This window comes from Sorex araneus, chromosome X (genome assembly GCF_027595985.1).
Source record: "Sorex araneus isolate mSorAra2 chromosome X, mSorAra2.pri, whole genome shotgun sequence".
Taxonomy (NCBI): Eukaryota; Metazoa; Chordata; class Mammalia; order Eulipotyphla; family Soricidae; genus Sorex; species Sorex araneus.
Genome location: NC_073313.1, coordinates 345411341 through 345437140, shown reverse-complemented (window position 1 = coordinate 345437140; position 25800 = coordinate 345411341). Strand labels below are relative to the sequence as shown.

Sequence of the window (25800 nt, the reverse complement as noted above, 5' to 3'; positions counted from 1 at the left end):
TACACCTTAAAGATCAATTTTCTAATACTTTTACTATAATGTGGTACCACCTTGACCCTAGAATTTTTATCACTGTCACTGTCACTGTTATCAATTGTGAGATCTGTTGTTACTATTTTTGGCATATCAAATACGCCATGGATAGCTTGCCAGGCTCTGCCATGTGGGCGGGATACTTTGGTAGCTTGCTGGGCTCTCAGAGAGGAATGAAGGAATCGAACCCCGGTCGGCCGTGTGCAAGGCAAATGCCCTACCCACTGTGCAAGGCAAACGCCCTACCCGCTGTACTAACTGACAAAACTAGTATTTTTATGTAATGTCAAATCTTTTTTCCAACTTGGACATGCAATGTTCCATCACCTGTGTCAACTGCCCTTCGCCAGGGTCTCAGGCACCTTCTCCTACCCCACTCTCTCCCAGCCCCAGCCTGCCTATTTGAAAGACAGGCACCTTTTAAATATGGTCAATAAAGTTTGGGTTTCATGATGTTCGTGCCATTGACTCTGTGGTTTGGATATTTTGTTCTGTCATTCCTTCACAACAGAATACTATGCATCTGACTTCTTTTTTTATTTTGGGGGAGAAGTAGGGCCACTCCCAACTGTGCTCAGAAATCACTCCTGGTGGGCTCAGGGTACCATATTGGGTACGGGATGCTGGGGAGCAAACCCTACAAGGCAAACACCCTCCCTGCTGTACTATCACTCCGGCCCCCAGTTTGAATCTCTTAAGCTGTCCTTCATGAACAGCGTTCACTCTTCCTATCATCTTCTCTCCACCTTCATCACTATGAAACTCAACACAGAAGCTCCGTAAGAAAATAATTCCATTATATGGGATACTGCTTCCCGAAGATATCAGCAATAATTAATAGCCTGTGACTCTCAAGTTACTTATTAAGCATGAAAAAGAAACATGGCCTGTCTCAGATGCTATCACATTCCATGTGTTAAACTTTAAAAATATTTGTTTTTCTGAGGTGAGGGCTCCTCAACAACGCTTGCGTGGGGCTTCGGATCCACCCCCAGTGATGTCAGCCTGGCTCTGTGGGCCAGATGGTTCCATGTCAATGCTCAGTGAGGTGCTAGGGAACTCCAGGGTGGCTGCTGGCAGTACTTGGAGGTCCTGTAGATGCTGGGGGACAGAATTTGGGTCTCATTAATGCACATGAGCTCTACCTCTTTGGGTTATTCCCCTGACCCGAGTGCAGACACATTCTGAGCTGAAGAGAAACACCGCCTTTCTGCCTTTTTGAAATTCCTAACATGCTCCCTCTGTACTTGGCTCCCAGCTGGGCACAGAGCAAGGCACATGCATGCCGAGAGGCCCCTGCATGTGACCACCACGAAAGCACTCCTGACCTGTCAGAATGTGGGATGGTGTCGGGGCGGCGCAGGGAAAGTGCAAGTAGGCCCCAGAGGAAGGGCACTTGAGTGGGGCTTTGGACACGGAAGGGCCAGCAGTTCACTGGAATGAGCCGTGGCCCCTGGCTGAGATCACTGAGCACCAGCTTCATGTCCAGACGCCAGGCCAGTCTTCTCACCAAGAAAACAGCACTCTGCTGAGAGTCTGCTGAGAGGACCGACAGCATCAGTTCTTTGTCTCCGGAACTTGAATTTGTTTATTGAAACACAAGTTTTAGGGGCCTGAGTGATAGTGCAGGAGGTAGGGTGTTTGCCTTGCACACTGCCTGCCCACCCGGGGTTCCATCCGCAGCATCCCATGTGGTTCCCTGAGAACCACCAGGAGTAATTCCTGAGTGCAGAGCCAGGAGTAGCCCCTGAGCATCTCTGGATGTGGCCCCCCAAAATTAAAAGAAAAATAAGTTTTATTTTCCAGGAGTTAAGTAGGAAGTTCCCAAGTGGACCAGTTCTCTCTCTCTCTCTCTCTCTCTCTCTCTCTCTCTCTCTCTCTCTCTCTCTCTCTCTCTTTCTCTCCTCTCTCTCTCCCTCTCTCTGTCTCTCTCTCTCACACACACATCATCATCATCATCATGTGGTCCCTATGTATAAAGATGTGATTTACAGAGAGGAGGAGCTGACAGGTTGCTTTCTCAAGGGCAGGGGTGAGGCTCAGACCCCATTTCCAATGTTCTTATGCTCTTGGAACTTTGCCAACCCTTTCCAACAAAGAGATTCTTATTTATTTCTAGAGATCATCTTTCTGGGCATTAGTCATGTGGGTAAACTTAGGTCATCTGCATTCTGCATTGTACAAAAAGCTTCTTATACAATCTTTATTTTTTTTTATAATTTTGGGGAGCCACATCTGGCAGTGCTTGTGGGACAATATGTAGTGCTGAGATTTGAGTCGTGCTGTGGCCACAGTCTCATGCTAGGCAAGTGCTCCTTACTCCTGGCTCTGTGCTCAAGAATTAGTCCTAGTGGGGCTCAGGGGATCATAATGGGGTGCCAGGGGCTCAAACCCAGGTCAGCCGCATGCAATGCGAGCACCCTGCCCTCTGTACTCTCACTCCGGCCCCAGCCCAGTCTGTTTCTTTTTTTTCCTCTTTTATTGATTCACTGTGAAATACAGTTACAAAGCTTTCATGTTTGAGTTTCGGTCATACAATGATCAATCACCCATCCCTTCACCAGTGCACATTTTCCACTACCAAAATCCCCAGTATCTCCCCCAAAACCCATTCCAAGCCTTCCCCTGCCTGTGTGGCAGACAATCTCCACAATACTCTCTTTCTACTATGATTATATTCAATATCTTAATGCCAGTCCCACCACCACTCAAACCTGCCGAAAAGGCAATGCTAGACAGTTTGTTTTGCATTGCTTGTTATGGATAGCATATAATGTGCACTCTAGGGGCTGGAGTGATAGCACAGCGGGTAGGGCGTTTGTCTTGCACATGGCTAACCCGGGTTCAATGCCCAGCATCCCATATGGTCCTGTGAGCACTGCTAGGAGTAATTCCTGAGTGCAGAGCCAGGAGTAACCCCTGTGCATCACCGGGTGTGACCCAAAAAGCAAAAAAAATGTGCACTCTAGGAATTCTAAAATTTTAATAATTAGGGGCTGGAGAGATCTCTACAGCGAGATGCTCAGTTCCAAGATTCGTGTGTGTGTCTCTGGATCATGGTAGTGTAGGAGCTTAATAAGTAGTCAGGGGGCCATCTATGGGCGTCATCTCAGAGTCCCATTAGGGTGGGAGGAAGAAGGGCTCACTCCTCCCCTGTCCTGTGAGGCCTGGTGTTTGCTGCTTTTGCTCCTGCCTACCTGGATTTTTTGATGGGTTCTAGAATGTTGGATATCATTGGTTTGTCCTTTCCCCCTTGCCCAAGGAGCTTAGGTTTATCAGTCACACCCATCAAAGTGCTCCCGAGTCACTCCCATTCTTTTGTTTATCTGTAACCAATTCTACCAGTTTATCTGCTCTTCCCTTAATCAAACTCTGTTAATTGGTAAGGTCAGAACTTCCTAGGACACTGAATATTATAACATTGCCTTTCTCTCCTCTTTATGCCTTTTGAATAATTTACTTTAAAGCTATGTCTTTTTTGTATAGACACAAGAAGACAATATTATGTTCTTATAACTTAAGACTTAATTGGCCTCGATATTCCCTTCTGGGCATCTGCTTTCTCCACTTAAGCCTCAGTTGCCCTCAGTTCCTAGCACCCCAAAGTAGGGTCCCCGACGTGGGACGGGAAGGATCCAGGGCAAGCGGTGAGTTATGTGCTACCCTGGCATCGAGATGGGCCTGGCCAAAGTGCCTAATTCTTAACTATAAGTTAAGAGCTTGATCATAGACAAATGCTGTCATGATCCAATAGTAATTATGAGACTGGGACCCTGCTAGGGATAGGAAAGACTGATCTGGCCTGAGCACTGTAGTCTGAGATTGAGATGGCCCCAGGAGAGCAATTCTATAAGCTTTAATGCATCTCTTATTGTGTCCATACAAAATGATTAATATTATGAATTCTTATATGTTTGCTGGCTGAGGAGAAGAGAAACACATTCATGGGACTCTGCCCTTGGGTGGGTCTTCCTGCTGAAAGAGAGATTCTGTCCTAGTGAAGGCATTCCCCTAAGAGATAGAACTATACCCCCTATGGATTGTAACCACACCTTTAGATAAGCCCCAGGCTGCTGGGGGACGGGGAGATTTAAGGTAGCTGTATGAGGGGGCAGGGAGGGAGTTCCAGAGGAGAGTGTTTAGAGGGAAGATTGGAATAAACTGCAAGTGAGACCAACCATCTTGGCTCCGTTCCTTCCTTCGCCTGCCACATCTTCGCCATCAACCTCCCCGGGGTGGGGGAAGCGGCTGGAGGCTACCGAACTCGGGTGGCGGGAGAGACAGCTGCTGCCCTAGGCCCTGTGCCTGGCTCGGTGCGGTGAGGCGTCCCTTCCCTCGCCCGCGCCTTTTCTTTTTATTTTTACACAACTGGCGTCCCTGGGTGGGCACGAACCACCAACCTTTCGGTTAACAGTCTATGATCAAGCTCTTAACTTATAGTTAAGCATTAGGCACTTTGGCCAGGCCCATCTCGATGCCAGGGTAGCACATAACTCACCGCTTGCCCTGGATCCTTCCCGTCCCACGTCGGGGACCCTACTTTGGGGTGCTAGGAACTGAGGGCAACTGAGGCTTAAGTGGAGAAAGCAGATGCCCAGAAGGGAATATCGAGGCCAATTAAGTCTTAAGTTATAAGAACATAATATTGTCTTCTTGTGTCTATACAAAAAAGACATAGCTTTAAAGTAAATTATTCAAAAGGCATAAAGAGGAGAGAAAGGCAATGTTATAATATTCAGTGTCCTAGGAAGTTCTGACCTTACCAATTAACAGAGTTTGATTAAGGGAAGAGCAGATAAACTGGTAGAATTGGTTACAGATAAACAAAAGAATGGGAGTGACTCGGGAGCACTTTGATGGGTGTGACTGATAAACCTAAGCTCCTTGGGCAAGGGGGAAAGGACAAACCAATGATATCCAACACTAGAAGATGGCAGCTGCCGAGATTCCTAGGGGGCAGGTGGAGTTCCCGTCTGGAGTGATTCCAAGTTTTGTGTGTGTGTCTCTCCCAGGCTGGTTTTAATAAAACCCTATTTAATTAAGCCGAGTCTCCTAAAGTAGGACATTTACTTAAATACCCTTTACAGTGCTGAGGATCAATCCAGGGGGCTCACACATGCAAGGCTAGCTCTGTGACTCAGAGCTGCATTGCAAGCTAGCCTATTTGAAGTTTATTTGCAGAGTGGAACACAGGCCTTGACACTACTCTGTGAAGCCTAGCAAGCCAGACAAATCCTGGGGAACAGGAACCCAGAGCCAGAAAAATCAATTGGCCTAGGAGGTGGGCAGGGGGAGTTGAGTGGAAATATGTTTAAACCATCAGTAACATGATTAGACTCAACCTGGCAGCAGTCAAACATGTTTTCCTTTAAATGGTCAAATCCAGCTGAACTTAGTTCAAGGAAAATTCTTTCCCCATCTTAATGTTCTCCCAGGTTTAAAGAATTTCAAGACAAGAATTGTTTTCTTAAAGAGAAAAATATGAGGCTGGAGCGATAGTACAATGATTGCCTTGCAAACTGGACCTGAGTTTGACTCCTGGCACCTCATCAGACCCCTGAGTCCCACCAGAAGTGACCTCTGAGTGCAGAGCCAGAAGTAACTCCTGAGCACCTCGGGGCATGGCCCAATAACAACAACAACAAGAACAAATACCATCCCAGAGAGAGCAAATTATGTTTCTGGACTTTCTCTTATCTCTGGATGGTTCAGAACACATTGAAAAAGAAAGAAAGGGGAAGGAAGGAGGGAATGATTCAACATGTTCTTCGTGTCTCGATAATAAAACACGGGCTTGAAATCCATGTCCATTCCATGTTCTTGGGCATTACAATTTCATATCTGCTTTGGAAACAATGAAATAATATAATTTCAAGTCTGGAAAGTTTAGCTAAGATTTCAATGACCAAATTTCTACAACCCATTGCGGATTTGGGTTAATGTGAAGTTAAGATAGAGCCAGGAATATCTGATCCTCCTACTTTGGAAAGTGGGAAAGGAATGGGGCCATGCAGAGGAAAAAATTAAGATGAAGTGAAACAGAGACTCAGCCAACAATAACATCAGTGGGTTCGAATTAGCTTCGAGCATTTCTTGCTCTGGTCTGGGAGCTAATCCACATGAGTAATAATTTTTTCTTTCTTAAAAAAAAAGAAAGAAAAAATCCAATGAGCAAATGTTAGAACTAAATATGACCGATACCTTTTGGTATTTCCTTTCCTCTTTCCTTGGGAATTGTGGACGCCTTCTCTTTCACTCTTTTAAAAAATGTTTTCTTTCCCTAAGGTGCCAACTTTTCCAAGGAGGTTTTTGCCAAGGTCTTGCCCTGCCACGCTAGTTGAGTCTGTCCATGTTAGAACTTGGGAAGTTCTTATTTTTTAATTTAATTCTATTTTTTATAAATTTCTTCACAATAATTTATTACATTTAATATTCAAACACCAATCCCACCACCAGTGCACATTTCCACCACCATAAGAGGAAAGTGTGTGAAGATTGTTGTATTTCATCCTGGAGCCATTAAACCCTTGTATAAGAGATTACAAACATGTATGTTAAACCTAAACAAATGTGTGCTACTCTTGGTACATCAGTGGGGTAGAGTTTGAGAGGAGGAATTCTGAGAGCTCCAAGAATTCTGAAATTTAGAATACGATCATAGAGCAGATTCCCTTGTGGGTAAGGTCTATGTCACTCTCTTTCAGGAGCTTTATTTCAGAGTTTCTGGATCTTGGTCATTGATGAGATTATATGGTGCCAGGGCCAGTTTGTGGGTGTGACTGCCAAGCTACTGGAAAACTTGGGAGCTGGGGGGAGGAGGCCCAGTCCCACTCCGAGCCAATTTGAAGATTTGAGTCATGGGTCCTGCATACCTGGGTTTTTCTGCAGGTTCCCTCATGGGTGAGTCTCGTCCGAGCCTGTGGAGAGTGGTTCTGTTGGGGCAGGGAGGAAAACTCAACCTGTCTCCCTCTGAGTTGCCCAGAACTTAGGAAGTTCTAACATGGAGAGATGCGATGGGAAGAGGTAAAGGGAGGGTGCAGGGTCCTGGCCCTGGGGAGGGTGGGGCTGGGGTGCTGGGGTGGGTGGTTCACCCTTTCTCAAGGGCTGTGACTTGAGGTATCTGGGAGAGCAATGACAATAGATTTGGATGTAAAGTGGCAGCCTACAAAAGTGATGCACAGACGTCCATGGATTTACTATATACAAATAGTGAAAGAGAATTTTTATTTCTTTTTGGGTCAAACCCAGCAATGCACAGGGGTTACTCCTAGCTTTGCACTCAGCAATTATTCCTGGCGGTGCTCAGGGGACCATATGGGATGCTGGGAATAGAACCTGGGTTGGCTGTGTACAAGGCAAATGCCCTACCCGCTGTACTATTGCTCCAGCCACTGAAAGAGAAATTTTTTTTGAAATCCTGTTTACAATAGTGCCTCAAAAAATCAAGCACCTCAGAATCAGCTTTAAACTGAACAGGTAAAAGACCTAAAAAAAAACCCAAACAACAGCAACAAAAAATCCAAACACTATAAAACACTACTTCAAGAAGTAAAAGCAGCTATGAGGAAATGAAGATACATCCCCTGCTCATCGATGGGAACTAACATTGTCAAAATGGCTATACTCGCCAAAGCATTAAACTGATTCAGTGCAGTTCCTATAAGGAAAACCAAGACATTATTCAAAGAAATAGATCAAGTACCCCCTGAAATTCACATGGAACAATAACTCCCCTGAATAGCAAAAGCAATCCTTGAGGAAAAGAGGATGAGAGTGACTCTCAGGTCAATGGAATCAAGTTGAATATCCTGGGACAGACTCTCAAATATATGATCCATTAATCTTTGATGAAGGAGCAAAAACAACAACAACTAATGTCAGGGGTGGAAGGAGGGAAACTGGGATCATTGGTGATGGGAAAAGGACATTGGTGGAGAAATGAATGTTAGATCACTGTATGCCTAAGACCTGACCATGAACAGCTCTGTAACTATGTGTTTCATGGTGACTCAAAATAATAAAATTATTTAAAAAATGAAATGGAGCAAGAAAAGTCTCTTCAATAAGTGGTGTTGGGGAAACTGGTTGTCTTCCTGTAAAATAAATAAATAATTTGTTTCTAATACCTTTTTCTAATGTTATGCATAAAAGTCAAATCAAAATGGATTAAAGACTTTGATATCAGACCTGAATTCATAAGGTACATAGACCAAACTCTCCATGACAAGGAAGCATCTTCAAGGATGAAACATCACTGACCAAGCAAGTGGGACAAAGATAAACAAACGGGACTATATTAAACTAAGAGGCTTCTGCGACTCAAAAAAAAAGTGACCAAGATACAAAGACAGCTCATGGAATGGGAAAGATTATTTACCCAATCTAATAAGGGGTTAACATCAAAGATATTTTAGGCACTGGTGGAACTTCACAAGAACAAAACATCCAACCCCATCAAAAAATGGACAGAAGAAATGAACAGAAACTTCCTCAAAGAAGAAATACAAATAGTCAAAATGCGAAAGAAAGAATCTCTACATCGTTAATCATGAGGGAGATGCAAATCAAAACAACAATGAAATATCTCAAACCAGAGACTGGCACATGGTAAGAACAAGAACAACCATGCTTGCACAGGTGCAGGAAGAAAGGGCCTCTCATTCATTGTTGGTGCGAGTGCCAGCTGGTCCAGCTGTTTTGGAAAACAATATGGGCATTCCTCAAAAAATTAGAAATTGAGCTTTCATATGACCCAGCAATACCACTTCTGGGAATATACCTTGGGGGTCCAAAAACACACAGCAGAAAATCTATCTGTGTTTCTGTGTTCATTGCAGCACTCACTATTCACAATAGCCAGCATCTGGAAACGACCTGTGTGACTGAGTACAAGAAGACTGGGTAGGGGCTGGAGCAATAGCACAGTGGGTAGGGCGTTTGCCTTGCACCGGCCGACCCGGGTTCGATTCCCAGCATCCCATATGGTTCCCCGGGCCCCGCCAGGAGTAATTCCTGAGTGCATGAACCAGGAGTAACCCCTGTGCATCGCCGGGTGTGACCCAAAAACCAAAAAAAAAAAAAAAAAGACTGGGTAAAGAAACTATGGTACATCTATACAGTGGAATACTATGCAGCCACTAGGAAAAATGAAATCTGCTTATGAATGGATGTACGTGGAGAGTATGATGCTGAGTGAAATGAGTCAGAAGGAGAGGGACAGACAAAATGATTGCATTCATTTGTAGGATGACATAAAAACACAATATGAGACAAGGACAGTAGAACTAAGGGCCAGGAGGACTGGTCCACAATTGGAAGCTTGCTACAAGTGGTAGGGGGAAGGGGTAGTTAGGATAGAGAAGGGACCACTATGACAATGAGAGTTGGAAATGATCATCACTCTGGACAAGAACTGAGTGCTGAAAGGAGGTAAAGGGATATATACACGATAACCTTTCCGGTACCTGTATTGCAAACCGTATGCCCAAAAGGAAGGGGAGAGACAGAGACAAAAACAGAAGTGTCTGCAATAGAAACAGATTTGGGGGCGGGGTAAGGGGAAGGGAAACTGAGGACACTGGTGGGGGAAATGTACACTACTGAAGGAACGCGTGTTGGAACACTGTATGAATGAAACCGAACCGCGAACAACTTTGTAATTGTGTATCTCACGGTGATGCAATAAAAAAAATCCAATGAGCAAACGTTAAAATTAAATATGACCAATACGTTTTGGTATTTCCTTTCCTCTTTCCTTGGGAGTAGTGGATGCTTTCTCTTTCACCCTCTTTTAAGATGTTTTCTTTCCCTAAGGCGTGGACTTTTCCGCGACGGGCTTTTGCCAGCACCCCACCCGAGTGAAGCCTGCGCGGCGTGTTAGAACTCGGATGCGACGGGAAGAGGGAAAAGGAGGGAGGGGGGTGGAGGGGTTCGGGGGTGTCCGGGCGCGGGGCCGGGGCTCGGGGTTCAGACGCGCGGCTGCTAGGAGCTCACGCCCCTTTACTGCTCGCCTGTTAGGCGGCGTCTGGGGAAGCCGAGCCCGGGGCGTGGGGAGCTGCAGTCCCCGAGCCCGAAGCCCCCGCCGCGCCGGGCTGTGACCCGCCCTGCAGAGCAGCGGCCCCCTCACGCCCACCTGTGCGCGCTTTGAGGGGTGCATCTGAAAGTGCAGGCGGGCCCCCCTCGCCCCCCACCCCCGGCCCGTGGGGCTCCCGGCAGAGGGCGCGGCTCCCGGGCAGCGGGTGTGGACCGGGTCCCCGCGCGGGGCGGGCCGGAGCCTTCCGGGTCTCCCGCCCCCTCGGGCCGGTCCCTCGGCGCCCCGGGTCGCGGCCTGCAGGCGGCCGGGCCATGGGCAGCGGGAGCAGCCGGAGCGGCCGGGCCCTGCAGCGGCTGCGCGGCTCCGACCGTCGCCCTGCGGGGCGCAGCGGGGCGGCTCCCGAGGCCGGGACGGGCCCCGACGAGGCCCCGGGTGGGGCCACGGCGGCCGGCGGCGACCCCGGCCCCGCGGCCGCCCCCGAGAGCGGCGACGACACGCTGCGCCTGCTGGACCAGCTGCTGGCCGAGTCGGCCGCCTGGGGCTCCGGGGAGCCCACCCCGCGCCGACCGGCGCGACCCCCAGCCGCCGCGGGCGCCGGGAGCCGGGTGAGTGAGGGGGGGCCCCCGCGTCTACCCCGTACCCGGGAGCCCCCCTCTTTCGGGGACCCCGCGCGCCTAGATCGCTCCCGGGGCTGCCCCGCACCCGCGTCCCCAACCCCCGAATTTTCGTGTCTCCTGCAGTTGGGGGTCTCCGCGCTCCCAGATCGCACCCGGGACTCCCCCGCACCCGCGCTTCCCAACCCCCCTAACCTGCGTGTCTCCTGCACGCGGGGGGAGGGTCTCCACGCGCGCCCGGGGCGCCCCCGCATCCGCGACCGCCGTATCTGCGTGTATCTTGCACGCGGGGAAGTCTCCGCGCGCGCCCGGTTCTCCTCGAACCCGGCTCACCCTCGCACCCTCCTCTCTCCCCGCACCCGTCTCTTCCACGCTCCCTGGGCCTCCGCGCCAAGCCCTCCCCGGCACCTGCGTCTTCTCCTTCTCCCGAGCCGGGAATCTCGGGCCGAGAGTCCAGTGAGTCTCCGCGGCCCTGAGCGCCAGCACGCAAGCCCAAGCGCCTCCTGGACCCGACACCCCGTGCCGGCCGCCTCCTTCTCCCCGCTCGGGGCTGACTCTGACTCTCCAGCTCTGGGGGAGCCGCGCAGGGAGCATCCTCAGAGGGCGGGGGACTGAACCCCGGGAGGAGGGATGCGGGAACGCGCGTCTGGCAGGCCCGAGTTATCACTGGAAGCGACTTGTCCTTCGCTTGGGGAACTGCACGGTCCATGCGCGCTCCTCGGTGCCTGCACTGTCTCACCTTCTTTCTGACGGCCTCCCCACCCCCCACTCCCACACCCCCGGGGACCCCCTGGAGGAGGGGGCTGAGTAGGCCTCAGGTAGCTCGCAAGGGTTCCCAAGTGGATTGTTGGAGGACTATCCAGCACCCCAGCAGAGGTGACAAGTGAGAAATCTAGGGCCTGAGTGATAGTACCCCAGGTCACTTGGCTTGTAGGTAACTGACCTGGGTTTAATCCTCAACACCCCATGTGGTCCCCTGAGCTTCCCTAGGAGAGATTCCCGAGTACAGAGCCAAGAGCACACCCTCAGTAGCACCGCGTATGAAACAGGACAAGAGGGAAGCAGGCATGTCCATGAGATTAACTGAGAAATGTATCTCTATTAAAGGCGATTTTAGGGGCTGGAGCAATAGCACAACGGGTAGGGTGTTTGCCTTGCACGTGGCCAACTCAGGTTCAAATCCCAGCATTCCATATGGTCCCCTGAGCACCGCCAGGGGTAATTCCTGAGTGCAAAGCCAGGAGTAACCCCTGTGCATCGCCAGGCGTGACCCCCCCAAAAAAAAAGAAAAAAAAGGCGATTTTAATATGCAGTGTGATAACCTAGCAGCACCCCTCCACCCCCACCCGGTCTACTGTTTAATAAATATGGGTCACCCACCACGGAGGGGAAGTTCGTACCCGGGAATTTTTCTGTTGTTGCAAATATGTTGGGACGCATGTTTCCCAAGAGCGTCCAAGGCAATAGACGGAAGGAGCCAGTTTGTGCCAAGATTCTGCTTTGTGCTGGAGAGGGAGGACCAGGGCAATTCTGTCTGTCTCATGGGTGCCCTCAGCCAGATCCGTACAGCAGTCCTGGCTACACCTGCTGTGGCTGTGAGGGTGGAAACAGGCCCTCAGAGCACTCACTCATGTGGGACGCTGGTCCCAGAGGGCTTCAGGGTGAGCTGTACAATAACTCACCATTGTAAAAAGCTGTTTTTAGGCTGGAGAGATAGTACAGGGGTTAAGGCACTTGCCTTGCAGGTGTCCGCTCGATCCTCACCACATGTGGTACCCCATCAGGAACGATCCCTGAGCACAAAGTCCTCAGCACCCCAGGTTGTGGCCTCCTAGAAACCAAAAGGTTTCATTTTGGGTTTGGGGGCCACTCCTGGCGATTCTCAGGGGTTACTGCTGGCTCTGTGCTCAGCAATCACTCCTGGTTGTGTGCCAGGGACCGTATGGGATGCCAGCGATTGAGCCTGGGTCAGCCGTGTGCCAAGATAGTATAGCTCACCTGCTGTACTCTCTCCAGTCCCATAGAAAGATTCTTTTTTTTTTTTTTTTTTTTGCTTTTTGGGTCACACCTGGCAATGCACAGGGGTTACTCCTGGCTCTGCACTCAGGAATCACCCCTGGCGGTGCTCAGAGGACCATATGGGATGCTGGGCATCGAACCCGGGTTGGCCGCGTGCAAGGCAAACACCCTACCCACTGTGCTATCACTCCAGCCCCAGAAAGATTTTTTTTAAGCCACTAATTTGAAGATAGCGACCACCTGTCTGCCTTAGACCTCAAGAACAGAAATTTCAGTGTCGACAGGAGGTCCACGATCTGTCTAGGCAACACAGAAGAGCAGAGCCTCGTGCTGACCCCCAGTGCTGATGGCCATGCCAGGGAGGAGTGGGTGGGTGAGCATTGGAGGCACCAGAAGGGTGCTGTTCCCCACAACCAGAACCCGGGCGTCCGGTCAAGGCCGCGGCTGCTCAGGGCACCCTGCATCTGAGTTGGTTCAGAGGATCTGTCCAGTTTGCATCGCTGGGTGTGATTCCCCCTTCCTCCCCACACAGTCGGGTGAAACCCCTCACGAACAATGAGCAATGGACTGTGGGGTCCGGGATGCTAGAGCAGCAGGCGCCAAGCATGAGGCAGGGTGCCGTGATTTCCTGGCATTCTAGCTCAGGGGCTGGACCTAATCCTGTTGGTCTGGGGGTGGGGAGGGCAGTGGGGATAAGGAGAAGTTCTCAGGACTTGGATTTTTGGGGTCACACCTGGAAATGCTCAGGGGTTACTGCTGGCTCTGCACTCAGGAATCACTCCCGGCAGTGCATGGGGACCTTATGGGATGCCGGGGATTGAGTTCAGGTCAGCTGAGTGCAAGGCTAATATCCTACCCTCTCTCTGCTACCTCTCTGGACCCAGGGCTTGTTATTTACTATGGGGTGGGGGGTGGGGAGGCGGAAATAATTCAGACACATGAAAGAAAAATGAAAATGATTTCCGAAAGGCCAGCTTCCCTTGCACCCCAGTCCCCAACCCTTGTCCCCAGAAAGCCACCATCATATCAATTCTGTCTCCGCCCACCTGCGTTTGGAAGATAGCTGATGACCGGAGGGCAGGGCTGCCAGGCAGGAGGCCAGGGCGAGCTGGTGGCACAGCCTGAGGCTTTGACGTGGTCTCCCAGAGCCTGTCCTGATGCCCGAGCCCAGCCTTGGCTGCCCGTGTGCCGGGACTGGAGCTGACGGAGGTAGCGCAGGCAGGATGTGACTGACACACACTCGAGCCGTGGGGCACTGGGGGGGGGGTGCCCTTTGTGCTCACCAGGACAGGCCCTCGCTGGACTCTGCACAGGTGGCCCAGCAGGCTTTGCACTGGGCAGAGGCTCACCCTACCAGGTGCCAGCGAGGAAGCAGCCTCCAGCCCGACCGGCCGGGCCTGTCTGTGTCTCCCTTGAGTGACCCAGTTGCTCGAGCTGAAGGCACCAGAGACAGTGCCCACCCTTCCTCCTTCCAGGTCTCCTTCCAGAACCTCGTGCCCAGGTCAGAGGCTTCCGTGCCAGGGTCAGACTGTCCAGCTTCCCCACACCCAGCACACATAGGAGATGGGGTGCCCAGGTTGAAACAGACTGAGGAGAGCCCATTAGTCTTATTTTTTGGGGGGGAGAGTTGTTTGGGGGGCTACTGGCTATGGTGGGGGCTTACTTCTGGCTCTGAACTGAGGGATCACTCCTGGCAGAGCTTGGTGACTATATGGGGTGCCGGGGTGGAACCTGGGTCAGCCGTGAGCAAGGCAAACACTCCAGCCTGAACCCATTCATCCTTGAGCTAGTTTAGTACTCACTACGTGTCTGTTCCATGGAGGTTTGGAAGAATCATGCAAAAATATAAGTGCAATTTTTTATTAGTTTATTTTTAATTAGAGAGTCATCGTGAGGGTACAGTTACAGATCCATACATCTTTGTGCTCATGTTTCCCCCATACAAAGTTCGATAACCCATCCCTTCACCAGTGCCCATTCTCCACCACCAGTAAACCCAACATCCCTCCCCCCCTCCCCAGTCCCGTCTCCCCCCACCCCACCCTGCCACTATGGCAGGGAATTCCCTTTTGTTCTCTCTCTCTGATTAGGTGTTGTGGTTTGCAATAAAGGTGTTGAGTGGCCATTGTGTTCAGTCTCTAGTCTGTATTCAGCCCGCATCACCCTTCCCCCACATGACCTCCAACCACATTTTACTTGGTGGTCCCTTCCCTGAGTTACCCAGAATGAGAGACCAGCCTCCAAGCCATGGAGACAATCTCCTGGTACTTATTTCTACTATTCTTGGGTGTTAGTCTTATAGTCTATTATTCTATATTCCACAGATGAGTGCAATCTTTCTATGTCTGTCTCTCTCTTTCTGACTCATTTCACTTAGCATGATACTTTCCATGTTGATCCACTTATATGCAAACGTCATGACCTCATTTTTTCTAACAGCTGCATAGTATTCCATTGTATAGATGTACCAGAGTTTCTTCAACCAGTCATCTGTTCTAGGGCACTCGGGTTTTTTTCCAGATTCTGGCTATTGTAAACAGTGCTGCGGTGAACATATAAGTGCATATGTCACTTCGACTATACTTTTTGGCTTTTCTGGGATATATTCCCAGCAGTGGTATTGCTGGGTCAAATGGGAGCTCAACCTCTAGTCTTTTGAGAATCGTCCATACTGTTTTCCAAAAGGGCTGAACTAGTCGGCATTCCCACCAGCAGTGTAGAAGGGTCCCTTTCTCCCCACATCCTCTCCAACAGCGGTTGCTTTTGTTCTTTTGGATGTGTGCTAGTCTCTGTGGTGTGAGGTGGTATCTCATGGTTGTTTTGATCTGCATCTCTCTGACGATTAGTGATGTAGAGCACTTTTTCATGTGCCTTTTGGCCATTCGTATCTCTTCCTTGGTAAAGTTTCTGTTCATTTCTTCGCCCCATTTTTTGATGGGGTTGGATGTTTTCTTCTTGTAGAGTTCAACCAGTGCTTTATATACCATTGATATTAACCCCTTATCTGATGGGTATTGTGTAAATATCCTTTCCCATTCTGTAGATAGTCTTTGTATTCTGGTCACTGTATCTTTTGCGGTGCAGAAGCTTTTTAGTTTAATGTAGTCCCATTTGTTGATTTCTATTTTTACTAGATTATTTAGTTCCGTGTCATCTTTGAAGATACCTTTATCTTCAATATCGTAGAGGGTTTTGCCGACCTTGTCTTCAGTGTACCTTATGGTTTGTGGTCTGATGTTGAGGTCTTTAATCCATTTTGATCTGCCTTTTGTGCATGGTATCAGGTCGAGTTCTAAGCCCATTTTTTTGCATGTGGTTGTCCAGTTGTGCCAGCACCATTTGTTAAAGAGACTTTCCTTGCTCCACTTCACATCTCTTGCTCCTTTATCAAAGATTAGATGATCATACATTTGAGGTTGTGTGTGGGGATATTCCACCCTGTTCCATTGGTCTGCAGCTCTGCCTTTGTTCCAGTACCATGCTGTTTTAATTGTTACCGCTTTGTAGTAGAGTTTAAGGTTGGGGAGGGTGATGCCTCCCATCATCTTTTTCCCAAGAATTGTTTTAGCTATCCGTGGGCGTTTATTGTTCCATATAAATTTCAGGATTGCTTGCTCCGCTTCTTTGAAGAATGCCATGGGTATCCCTATAGGGATCGCGTTAAATCTGTATAATGTTTTTGGGAGTATTGCCATTTTGACAATGTTTATTCTCCCTATCCATGAGCAGGGGATATGTTTCCATTTCCTCATGTCCTCTTTTATTTCATGGAGTAGAGTTTTATAGTTTTCTTTGTAGAGGTCCTTTACTTCTTTAGTTAAGCTGATTCCAAGATATTTGATTTTCTGGGGCACAATTGTGAATGGGATTGATTTTTTCATGTCCCTTTCCTCTGTCTCATTGTTTGCATATAGGAAGGCCATGGATTTTTGGGTATTGATTTTATAGCCTGCAATAAGTGCAATTTTTTATGAGGTGCCGTAGCATTGTCATCCCCGTTGTTCATTGATTTGCTCGAGTAGGCACCAGTAATGTCTCCACTGTGAGACTTGTTGTTACTATTTTTGGCATATCGAATACGCCATGGGTAGCTTGCCGGGCTCTGCCATGCGGGGGGGATACTCTTGGTAGCTTGCTGGGCTCTCCGAGAGGGGCGGAAGAATCGAACCCGGGTCGGCCGCGTGCAAGGCAAACGCCCTACCCGCTGTGCTATCACTCCAGTCCAATGGGTGAGGTGCTAAAAACTCTAAAAGTGTAGTTTATTGTTCTTTACCTTCCATCCACCTTCTCAGCTTTCCCAGCCCAGTGAAGTTCCCCCCTCCCCCCTTCTCACCACCACTAGTCCCCCAAGCCCCCTTTAAGGTAGCTTGTTCTTTTTTCTGCCTGGGAGGAGCTGTGTGAGGGGACAACAGCCAAATAGTGCCCCCTCGTGGTAAGAGCGTGGTAAGAGCGCTGAATCTGCTCAACAGGTTTCTGAAAATCATTGATATGGTTGGGACTTTTAAGGGATCAACATCAGATCCTTCCCACTGTTCTCCCTCCTGTGTGTGTGTGTTAAATGTTCGTAGCACAGAGTAAAACGTGCAGTGAAACAAAACTGGGCTTCAAAGAAGGTGATTTGATTATTTTTATTCTATTATTATTTCGAGCAACTGGAGCGATAGCACAGCGGGTAGGCCATTTGCCTTGCACGTGGCCGACTTCGGTTCAATTCTTCCGCCCCTCTTGGAGAGCCTGGCAAGCTACCGAGAGTATCCAGCCCACACGACAGAGCCTGGCAAGCTACCCGTGGCGTATTCGATATGCCAAAAACAGTATCAAGTTTCACAATGGAGACGTTACTGGTGCCCGCTTGAGCAAATCGATGAACAACGGGATGACAGTGCTATATTGCTATTATTTCGAGATGTGTGTGTGTGGGGGGGGCTTATATCACACCCAGCGGGTCTCAGTCTTGCTCCTGGCTCTGTGCTCAGGGATAACTCTTAGTCGTACTTAGGGGACCATGTAGGGTGCCAGGGATCAAACTGGAGTTGGCCACGTGCAAGGCGAGTGCCTTGATCCCTACGCTATCTTTCCACCCGAGAAGAGTAATTTTAAAGAGGAAGAGTAATAAAGGGAACAGTTGGTACAGACAGCAATGTGGCTGGCCGCAACATCATTCCGCTGACTGGGAGAATCCAGAGAGGAAGGAGTGTGACTTCTGCCTCTGGCTCTGCTGTGCAGAAAACTTCAGTGGTTGCCTGTGGGCAGGGCTCAGAGGGAGCTGCCAGGGCCAGGTGGAGGATGCTAAGTATCTTGATTGGGGTGAAAGTTTAACAGGTAGGACAAACGGTTTAACACCATAAAGCATTCTTTATTTGTATTTGTTTTAGGGGCACACCTGACTGTGTCCAGGGCTTACTCCTGGCTCTGTGCTCAGGGATCACTCCTGTGGGCTCGGGGACCACAGGGGGTCGAACCTGGGTTGGCAAGCACCTTATCCGCTGTACTATCACTTCAGCCCCGTCAGAGTGTTCATTAAAAACCCGCAGGTTATTCCTCGTCAGTCACATCACGAATATGCAAGCATAAAGCATTTATACTTGTAAATCATTTAGGAATGAAGACAGAAGGGGCAAACTCTAAATAGTAGAAGCAGGATATAATGCCTTTTGGTAGATAAAATATTCAGAGTCCCTTCCTTCCTTCCTTCCTTCCTTCCTTCCTTCCTTCCTTCCTTCCTTCCTTCCTTCCTTCCTTCCTTCCTTCCTTCCTTCCTCCCTCCCTCCCTCCCTCCCCCCTCCCTCCCTCCCTCCCTCCCTCCGTCCCTCCCTCCTTCCTTCCTTCCTTCCTTCCTTCCTTCCTTCCTTCCTTCCTTCCTTCCTTCCTTCCTTCCTTCCTCCCTTCTTCCCCTCTCCTTTCCTCTCTTCCTCCCTTCCTTCCTCCCTTCCTTCCTCCCTTCCTCCCTCCCTCCCTCCCTTCCTTCCTTCCTTCCTTCCTTCCTTCCTTCCTTCCTTCCTTCCTTCCTTCCTTCCTTCCTTCCTTCCTTCTTTCCTTCCCCATACTTGGCAGTGCCCAGGGTCTTATTCCTGGCTCTGTGCTTAGGAATCACTTCTTCGGGCTCAGGTGACCATAAGAGATGCCAGGATTGAATTCGGGTCGGCTGTGTGCAAGACAAGCGTCCTAACCACATACTGTCTCTCTGACCCAATAGTGAGAGTATTTTCTAAAACGGCTCTAGGAGTCTTTTTCTCAAACTAAACAGTCTTGTAAGAGGAAACAATGCTCTCCTCTTCACTCCTTGTGTTTTCTGCTTCCCACCCAACTGTGCTGTGGGTTTTCAGGCTTCCTGGAACACGCCCCCCACCCCACCTCCCACCCCCGTGATGCTGTGGTCCTACCCTGACCATCCAAGCTCACACACAGGCCCTGACTCAGACCCAGCAAGGCCCCAGCCCAGACCACGTGGTCTCACCAGCGTCAACGTGGCCAGAGCACCCGGTAGCGACAGCTCCGGTCTGTGCTATGCTCAGAGTGTCCACTAGGGGCTGCTGTGGCTCTGCTTCAGCCGCGATGCCTCCGGGAGCTTCTCCCACCCGCCTCCCTCCCAGAAAGTCCAGATCAGGGAAATCGAGGCCAGGCCCACTGCTTCACCGTGTAGGCACACCGTGTGGCCGTGCAGACCCGACAAGGCTGCCTTGAGGGAAGCCTCGAAAGAACAAGCACGACTTTTCTTTGGGACCCCGTGCAGGGCCCGACGGTGGACAGGCAGGGACCAGCCTCACACCCTTGCACCCTCGGAGGGGAGCCCCACGGCAACCCGCACGCAGGTGGACCTGAGGAAGCTGCAGCTGGTCACTGCAGTGGGCCCCAGCAGGGCAGCGGTGTCTGTGGCTGAGTGAACGCGCGGCGTGTCCACTCGGTTAATCGGACTTGACAAGGATGGACGCGCAGGCCTGGGGGGTGGGGGGGGGGTGGCAAGTCACAGAAGGACAAGTATGTCCCTTCTCTCTGAGATCAGCAGCGCAGAGGCCGGAGGGTGGCAGGCGTTTGCCAGGGCTGGGCGTGGGGAAGCACGGCGATGAGGGGTGACAGGCGCCGAGAGGAGCGAGGCTGTGCCTTGGTGAGGGTCCACGGCCCTGAGCAGCATCCACTCAGACCAGGCCCATCTTATCCTGATATACCTCTTCTTTCTTTCTTTCTTTCTTTCTTTCTTTCTTTCTTTCTTTCTTTCTTTCTTTCTTTCTTTCTTTCTTTCTTTCTTTCTTTCTTTCTTTCTTTCTCTTTTCCTTTCTTTCCTTCCTTCTTTCTTTCTTTCCTTCTTTCATCCTTTCTCTTCCTTTCTTTCCTTCTTTCTTCCTTCCTTCCTTTCTTTTTCTTTCTTTCTTTCTTTCTTTCTTTCTTTCTTTCTTTCTCTCTCTCTCTCTTTCTTTCTTTCTTTCTTTCTTTCTTTCTTTCTTTCTTTCTTTCTTTCTTTCTTTCTTTCTTTCTCTCTTTCTTTCTCTCCTTTCTTTCTTTTCTTTCTTTCTTTCTTTCTTTCTTTCTTTCTTTCTTTCTTTCTTTCTTTCTTTCTTTCTTTCTTTCTTTTCTTTCTTTCTATTTCTTTCTTTATGTTTTGGTCCACACTGGCAGTGCTCAGGGCTTACTCCTGGCTTTGCACTCAGGAATCACTCCTGGCGATGCTCGGGAACCATATGGGATGCCAAAGATCGAACCCGGGTTGGCTGTGTGCAAGGGAAGCCCTCTCCCCACTGTACTATTGTTGTAGCCTTCCTTACACATTTTTGTTTTGTTCTAGTCACTCCCAGCTGCTCCAGGGGTATCCTGAAGCCAGGAGGGGGATACCTGGGGTGGGGCAGGGACCTTCAGCCTGCACTGATGACACTCAGGAATCACATATGCAGCCATGCATTAGCCTCTGTGCTGTCCAAAAAACAGCCCTCCCCCATTAAAACAATTTTTAAAAAATTGCTACAGCCAACAGTGCTCAGGGCCATGGACCACGCCTGGTGGTGCCCAGGGGGCCATATGTGGTGCGGGGATTGGAACCAGTGTCATGGCAGTTGCCTTATGCGATGCCAAGTGCCTTAACCTTTGTACTGCCCCTGTGGCCCTGAGACAAATCTTTTAGATCTTTCACAACCTCCATATTTAGTTACCTGTCCCCAGGGGGGGCTGTGCCCCACAGTTTCAGGAGCTTCTTGCAGGGCTGAGACTGGTGACTCAACTGAGAGCTGGTTCAGCTCTTCACCTCGGTGCTCACCAGACATCTATAGGACAGACATTGTCCCACAGGCAAGGTAGCCACTGGATAATGTTTCTCTTACCGAAGCTTTGAGGTAAGGCCCCCATCAAGCTGATGAATAAACTGAAGCTTGCAGAGTTTCTTGGTTCATCCACAGGCATAGCACTGTTAGTGGGAAACTGGAATATTTTCTGGACGATTTTTGTCCTTCCATATGCATTGAAATATCATTTTGTTTGTTTTTGCTTTTTGGGTCACACCCAGTGATGCACAGGGGTTACTCCTGGCTCTGCATTCAGGAATTATCCCTGGCAGTGCTTGGGGGACCCTATGGGATGCTGGGAATTGAAACCGGGTCGGCCGTGTGTAAGGCATACGCCCTACCCGCTGTGCTATTGCTCCGTGTGTAAGGCAAACGCCCTACCCGCTGTGCTATTGCTTCAGCCCCGGTTTGTTCATTTTTTAAAAAAAATGTTCTGGTATTGCCTGGCACTGACCCCAGAGGCCTCACGTATGCATGTTAGAGCAGAGCTCCAGCCCCGGCTGCAGTGCAGGTGTGAAAGCCAAGGTGGAAAGGACCCAGAAACTTCACATTGAACTCAGTCCAGGAAATAAGTGGTCCCGATTGTTTGCCCTGCTGGGAGATCTGTGAACGTGGGAAAAGGGAGGGAGGATGAACTCATGTGAACAGGTTAATCATGTGAACAGCATCGGGCTGATGATGAGCAATGCTCATGGCTAATATTTACTCAGTACGTACCGAGTGCCAAGCACTGTGGTAATCACTTTCAACTATCTCACAGTAAACTTGAGCTGCAGATGAGAAAAGCACTGATTAGTGCGCCTAAAATACCTGTCCAGACTCACCCGGCGTGGGGAGCTGGATCAGCTTCTTTCAAAATGTACGCTCAGGGGGCTGAAGTGATAGCACCGTGGGTAGGGTGTTTGCCTTGCACGCGGCCGACCCGGGTTCAATTCCCAGCATCCCATATGGTTCCCTGAGCACCGCCAGGAGTAATTCCTGAGTGCATGAGCCAGGATTAACCCCTGTGCATCCCCGGGTGTGACCCAAAAAGCTGAAAAAACAAACAAACCCAAAAAACAAAAATACAAAAACACCCACAACAAACAAACAAACAAACAAACCAAAGTGCAGCTCAGGCCAGCAGGACAGGAAGTAGGTAGGACACTGCCTGGCAAGTGGCTAACCTGGTTCAATCCCCAGCATTGCACAGGGTTCCCTGAGCCCTCGTGAGCCCTGAGCCCAGAGCCAGGAGTGAGCCTTAGCAGTGCTCGCGGGACTGTGTGGTGCTGGGAATCCAGACGGGGCTGGCTGCAGTTCAAGGCAAGTGCCTCCCCTCTGGACTAGCTGTCCAACCCTGGTACGTTCTATTTATGTTGGTTCTGTTGGTTTGGGGGCCACACATGGTGGTGCTCGGGGCTTAATCCTGGCTCTGAGCTCAGGGATCACTCCTGTGGGTCTCAGGGGACCATATGTGGTGCTGGGGATTGAACTTGGGTAGGCCATGTAGCAGGCGAACACCTTACCCTCCATACTATCGCTCCAGACTCTGTTTTCATAGTTTATGTAGGATTCATATTCTCTCTCAAATTTCTTTTTGTGTTGTTTTCAGAGAGAATTTCCCTGGTAGATCTTCTAGCTAAATATTTTATTTACTTATTTTGATTCTGGAGGCCACACCCAGTGATGCTTAGGGTTTACTCCTGGCTCTGCACTCAGGAATTACCCCTGGCAGTGCTCAGGGGACCATATGGGATGCTGGGAATCCAATATGTCAAGTCAACCGCGTGCAAGGCAAGCATCCTACCCGCTGTACTATCTCTACGACCCCAATTATTCTCTTTAGTGGTATCTTTTGTTACATGTAAAATGATTACATCCTTTGTTACATGTAAAATATTACATCCATTTTACATGTAAAAATCATTTTACATGTAAAATGATTACATCTAATGAACTTAGAAGTTCATTAGAACTGCCAATAAACTTCACTTTTTTCAGAGAAAGAGAGTGGAAGCCAGTGTGTGTGTGTGTGTGTGTGTGTGTGTGTGTGAGAGAGAGAGAGAGAGAGAGAGAGAGAGAGAGAGAGAGAGAGCACATTATAAACTCATCTATTGAGCTTTCACTTTACCTTCAGTGCTGGGGATTGAACCCGGGACCACTCATCTGCAGGTAGATGCTGCCTGCCATTTGGTCCTGGCCCCAGGAGCAGTTCATTCTTGAGCCCAAGCATGAACCATCTTTCCTGAGATCCTGCCCTGCTGTCACACACAGCCCTTTTCTCTGGAAAAGTCTCTTTTTCCACGGAGACTGTGGTTCCTGCCTCCTTTGGTCCAGCCCCACTGGGCAGACACTGAGGGACACGGGCAACCTTTTTTTTTTTTTTTGCTTTTTGGGTCACACCCGGCGATGCACAGGGGTTACTCCTGGTTCTACACTCAGGAATTACTCCTGGTGGTGCTCAGGGGACCATATGGGATGCTGGGATTCGAACCCGGGTCGGCCGTGTGCAAGGCAAACGCCCTACCCGCTATGCTATCGCTCTAGCCCCACGGGCAACCTTTTGATGTCTCTTCCTTGTGCCCTTCTCCAGGTGACCCCAGAAGACGGCCCGGGGAGTGGCAGTGTGCGAGTGCTCCAGTAAGTACAGAAGTGCAGCCCCCTTGGCTCCCGCCACCCCACCAGGGCCCGGCTTCCGCCAGGTCCCAACGTCACCTCCTCTTCCCGTGTCAAATTCAGTCCCTCCGGGCAGGCTCCCCGTGTGATGGGAAGGAACCCTCCCATCTCCCTGCACCTGCTCTGAGCTTTTGCCTGAAAGAGACTGTGACCCTGATCCCAGGGGACATCTCTGACCCTCAGGGTTCCCCTTTTCACCCCCGGTTACTCAGAAACACCAGTGGCACTTCTGTGAGCGAGTCAAAGTCCAGGAGAGTGACAGCTCACCGCTGCCATCTTACCAGGGAAATATATGTACCCCCATCCCCAAACTGTCACCTGGGACCTCAGACCCCGAGACTAGGCTGTAGGAGGCCCTGGAGCCAGGAGATGCTCTGCCCGAGGCGCCTTGACCCCTGACCTGTCTGTCCTGCCCCGGGTTGGAGGCTGCACAGTCCAGCTGGCAGCCTGGCTGAGGCTTCAGGCGCTCCTGGGGGTCAGAGGTGCGGCAGTGGGCAGTGGGGCCAGGTGCTGGGGGCTGAGTGAGTGCCACAGCTGCGTCAGGGTGGGTGGGCAGCCAGGACAGGAGCTGGCTCTGGTTCCTCAGTATCTGCCAGGGTGCCGAGGCAGTGTGGCCGCTATGTCCCTGGCACAGTGGCCCTGGAGTGAGCCCGGCCGATGGTGAGCGTGTTGGCTCGCAGCCTCCGAGCTGTGCCCTGCGCCTCTCAGCCCTTCCAGGGCATCGCCTTCTCAGGCCCTAAGTGAGTGCGGGACAACAGCCCCCTTCTAGTAGGAAAACGGAGGCAGAAGTGCCAGTCTTTGCCCAGTGGATTCAAATTGGGATTCCAGCTGGGTCTTTGCCCACCGAGAAGCGTTGCTGCTGTAAGCACAGGCTTCCCACAGGCCAAGGTTTGGCTTGGGCTTGGGGGCTACATCCGGCGATGCTCAGGGCTGCCTCCTGCCTCTGAGTTCAGGGATCACTCCTGGTGGTGCTTCAGGGACCAAACAGCTGCCAGGGGTGGAACCCGGCCTGGCTGTGTGCAGGGCAAGCATCCCACCTGCTGTACTGTCTCTGCCCGCGCTGCAGGCTGGGGTTTCGGTGGCTAATGCTGGGAGGCAAAGCCAGAGGGAAAAGAGGGAAAAAAAAAAGTCTCATAAGAGATAGAGACTGTCCCTGCACAGGCGTCCTGGTTGGGTTTGGGGTAAAGAGGGGTCAGAACCCCATCGAGCGGCAGTGCTCACCCAGCAGAGCCAGCGTGTGCAGAGATCTTGCTTCCTGACGCCCTGTCCATCTCCACAGAAGCCCAGGCGGCAGCCAGGAGGGTCCCGAGAGGCAGCTGGCTGTCTTGTACGACTGCTCAGAAGAGGAGCTGATGGCGAGCATCGAAAGGGAGTACGGCAGCTGAGGCCGCGGTCCCCGCCCTGCCCGAGAAGGGGCCTCCGGAGCCTGGAGAAGGCCTACGCTCTCTCTACCTGGCCCTCTGCAGAATGCAGCCTGGAACCAGAAGGCTGGGGGCTTCTTATGTGCTTCTGGAGGTTTCTATTTGGGGCCACGCTTGGCAGTGCTCAGCAGCTACGCCTGGCTCGTCTGTGGGGGTGCCACACGTGGTGCGCGGATTGAACCCTCCTGCAGGCAGGGTGTTCTCTCTGGCCCTTGAAGCTATCTCCCCAGCCCCCATTTTTTTTTTTTTTTCAAACAGCAGATGGAGCAGTGGAGCCTGACTCAGAGCCTGCCAAAGGCTCGGCGCCTTCTCATCCAAGCCCGGACCATTTCTGTGAACAGAAAAATGAAAGCTTTTTTTTTTTTTTCTATTTTCCTAAGAACTTTTGTAAAAAATAAAATTGTATTTACCACCAGATGAAACAGACTTTGAATTCATGATCTAAAACCTTTACAACCCCACATCATTTTGTTCCAATGAGCCGCGGTCAGCCGGCCTCCAAGGGAAAGAAGGTAACTGTACTTTTTTTTTTTTTAATTTTTTTTTTTTTGCTTTTTGGGTCAGACCCGGCGATGCACAGGGGTTACTCCTGGCTCTTCACTCAGGAATTACCCCTGGCGGTGCTCAGGGGACCATATGGGATGCTGGGAATCGAACCTGGGTCGGTAGCATGCAAGGCAAACGCCCTACCCGCTAGGCTATCGCTCCAGCCCCGGTAACTGTACTTTTGGGGCTGGAGCGAGAGCACAGTGGAT

General features: G+C 50.4%; 2 protein-coding genes across 2 annotated transcripts in view; one reads left to right on the top strand and one right to left on the bottom strand.

The window, feature by feature from the left end:
• The window catches only part of RRM2 (ribonucleotide reductase regulatory subunit M2), a 51090-nt gene extending 39913 nt beyond the window's left edge, over positions 1–11177 (bottom strand). The window contains exon 1 of the mRNA XM_004609413.2: positions 10876–11177. The gene's annotated coding sequence lies outside the window, so the exon portion shown is untranslated. The remainder of the gene's footprint in view (positions 1–10875) is intronic.
• CYS1 (cystin 1) lies at positions 9968–25452 on the top strand. The gene is made up of 3 exons (XM_055122344.1): positions 9968–10671; positions 23542–23588; positions 24904–25452. The coding sequence occupies exons 1-3, from the start codon at positions 10378–10380 to the stop codon at positions 25007–25009; spliced, it is 447 nt and encodes a 148-aa protein (XP_054978319.1). The 5' UTR covers positions 9968–10377; the 3' UTR covers positions 25010–25452.
• Positions 25453–25800: the final 348 nt, after the last annotated feature.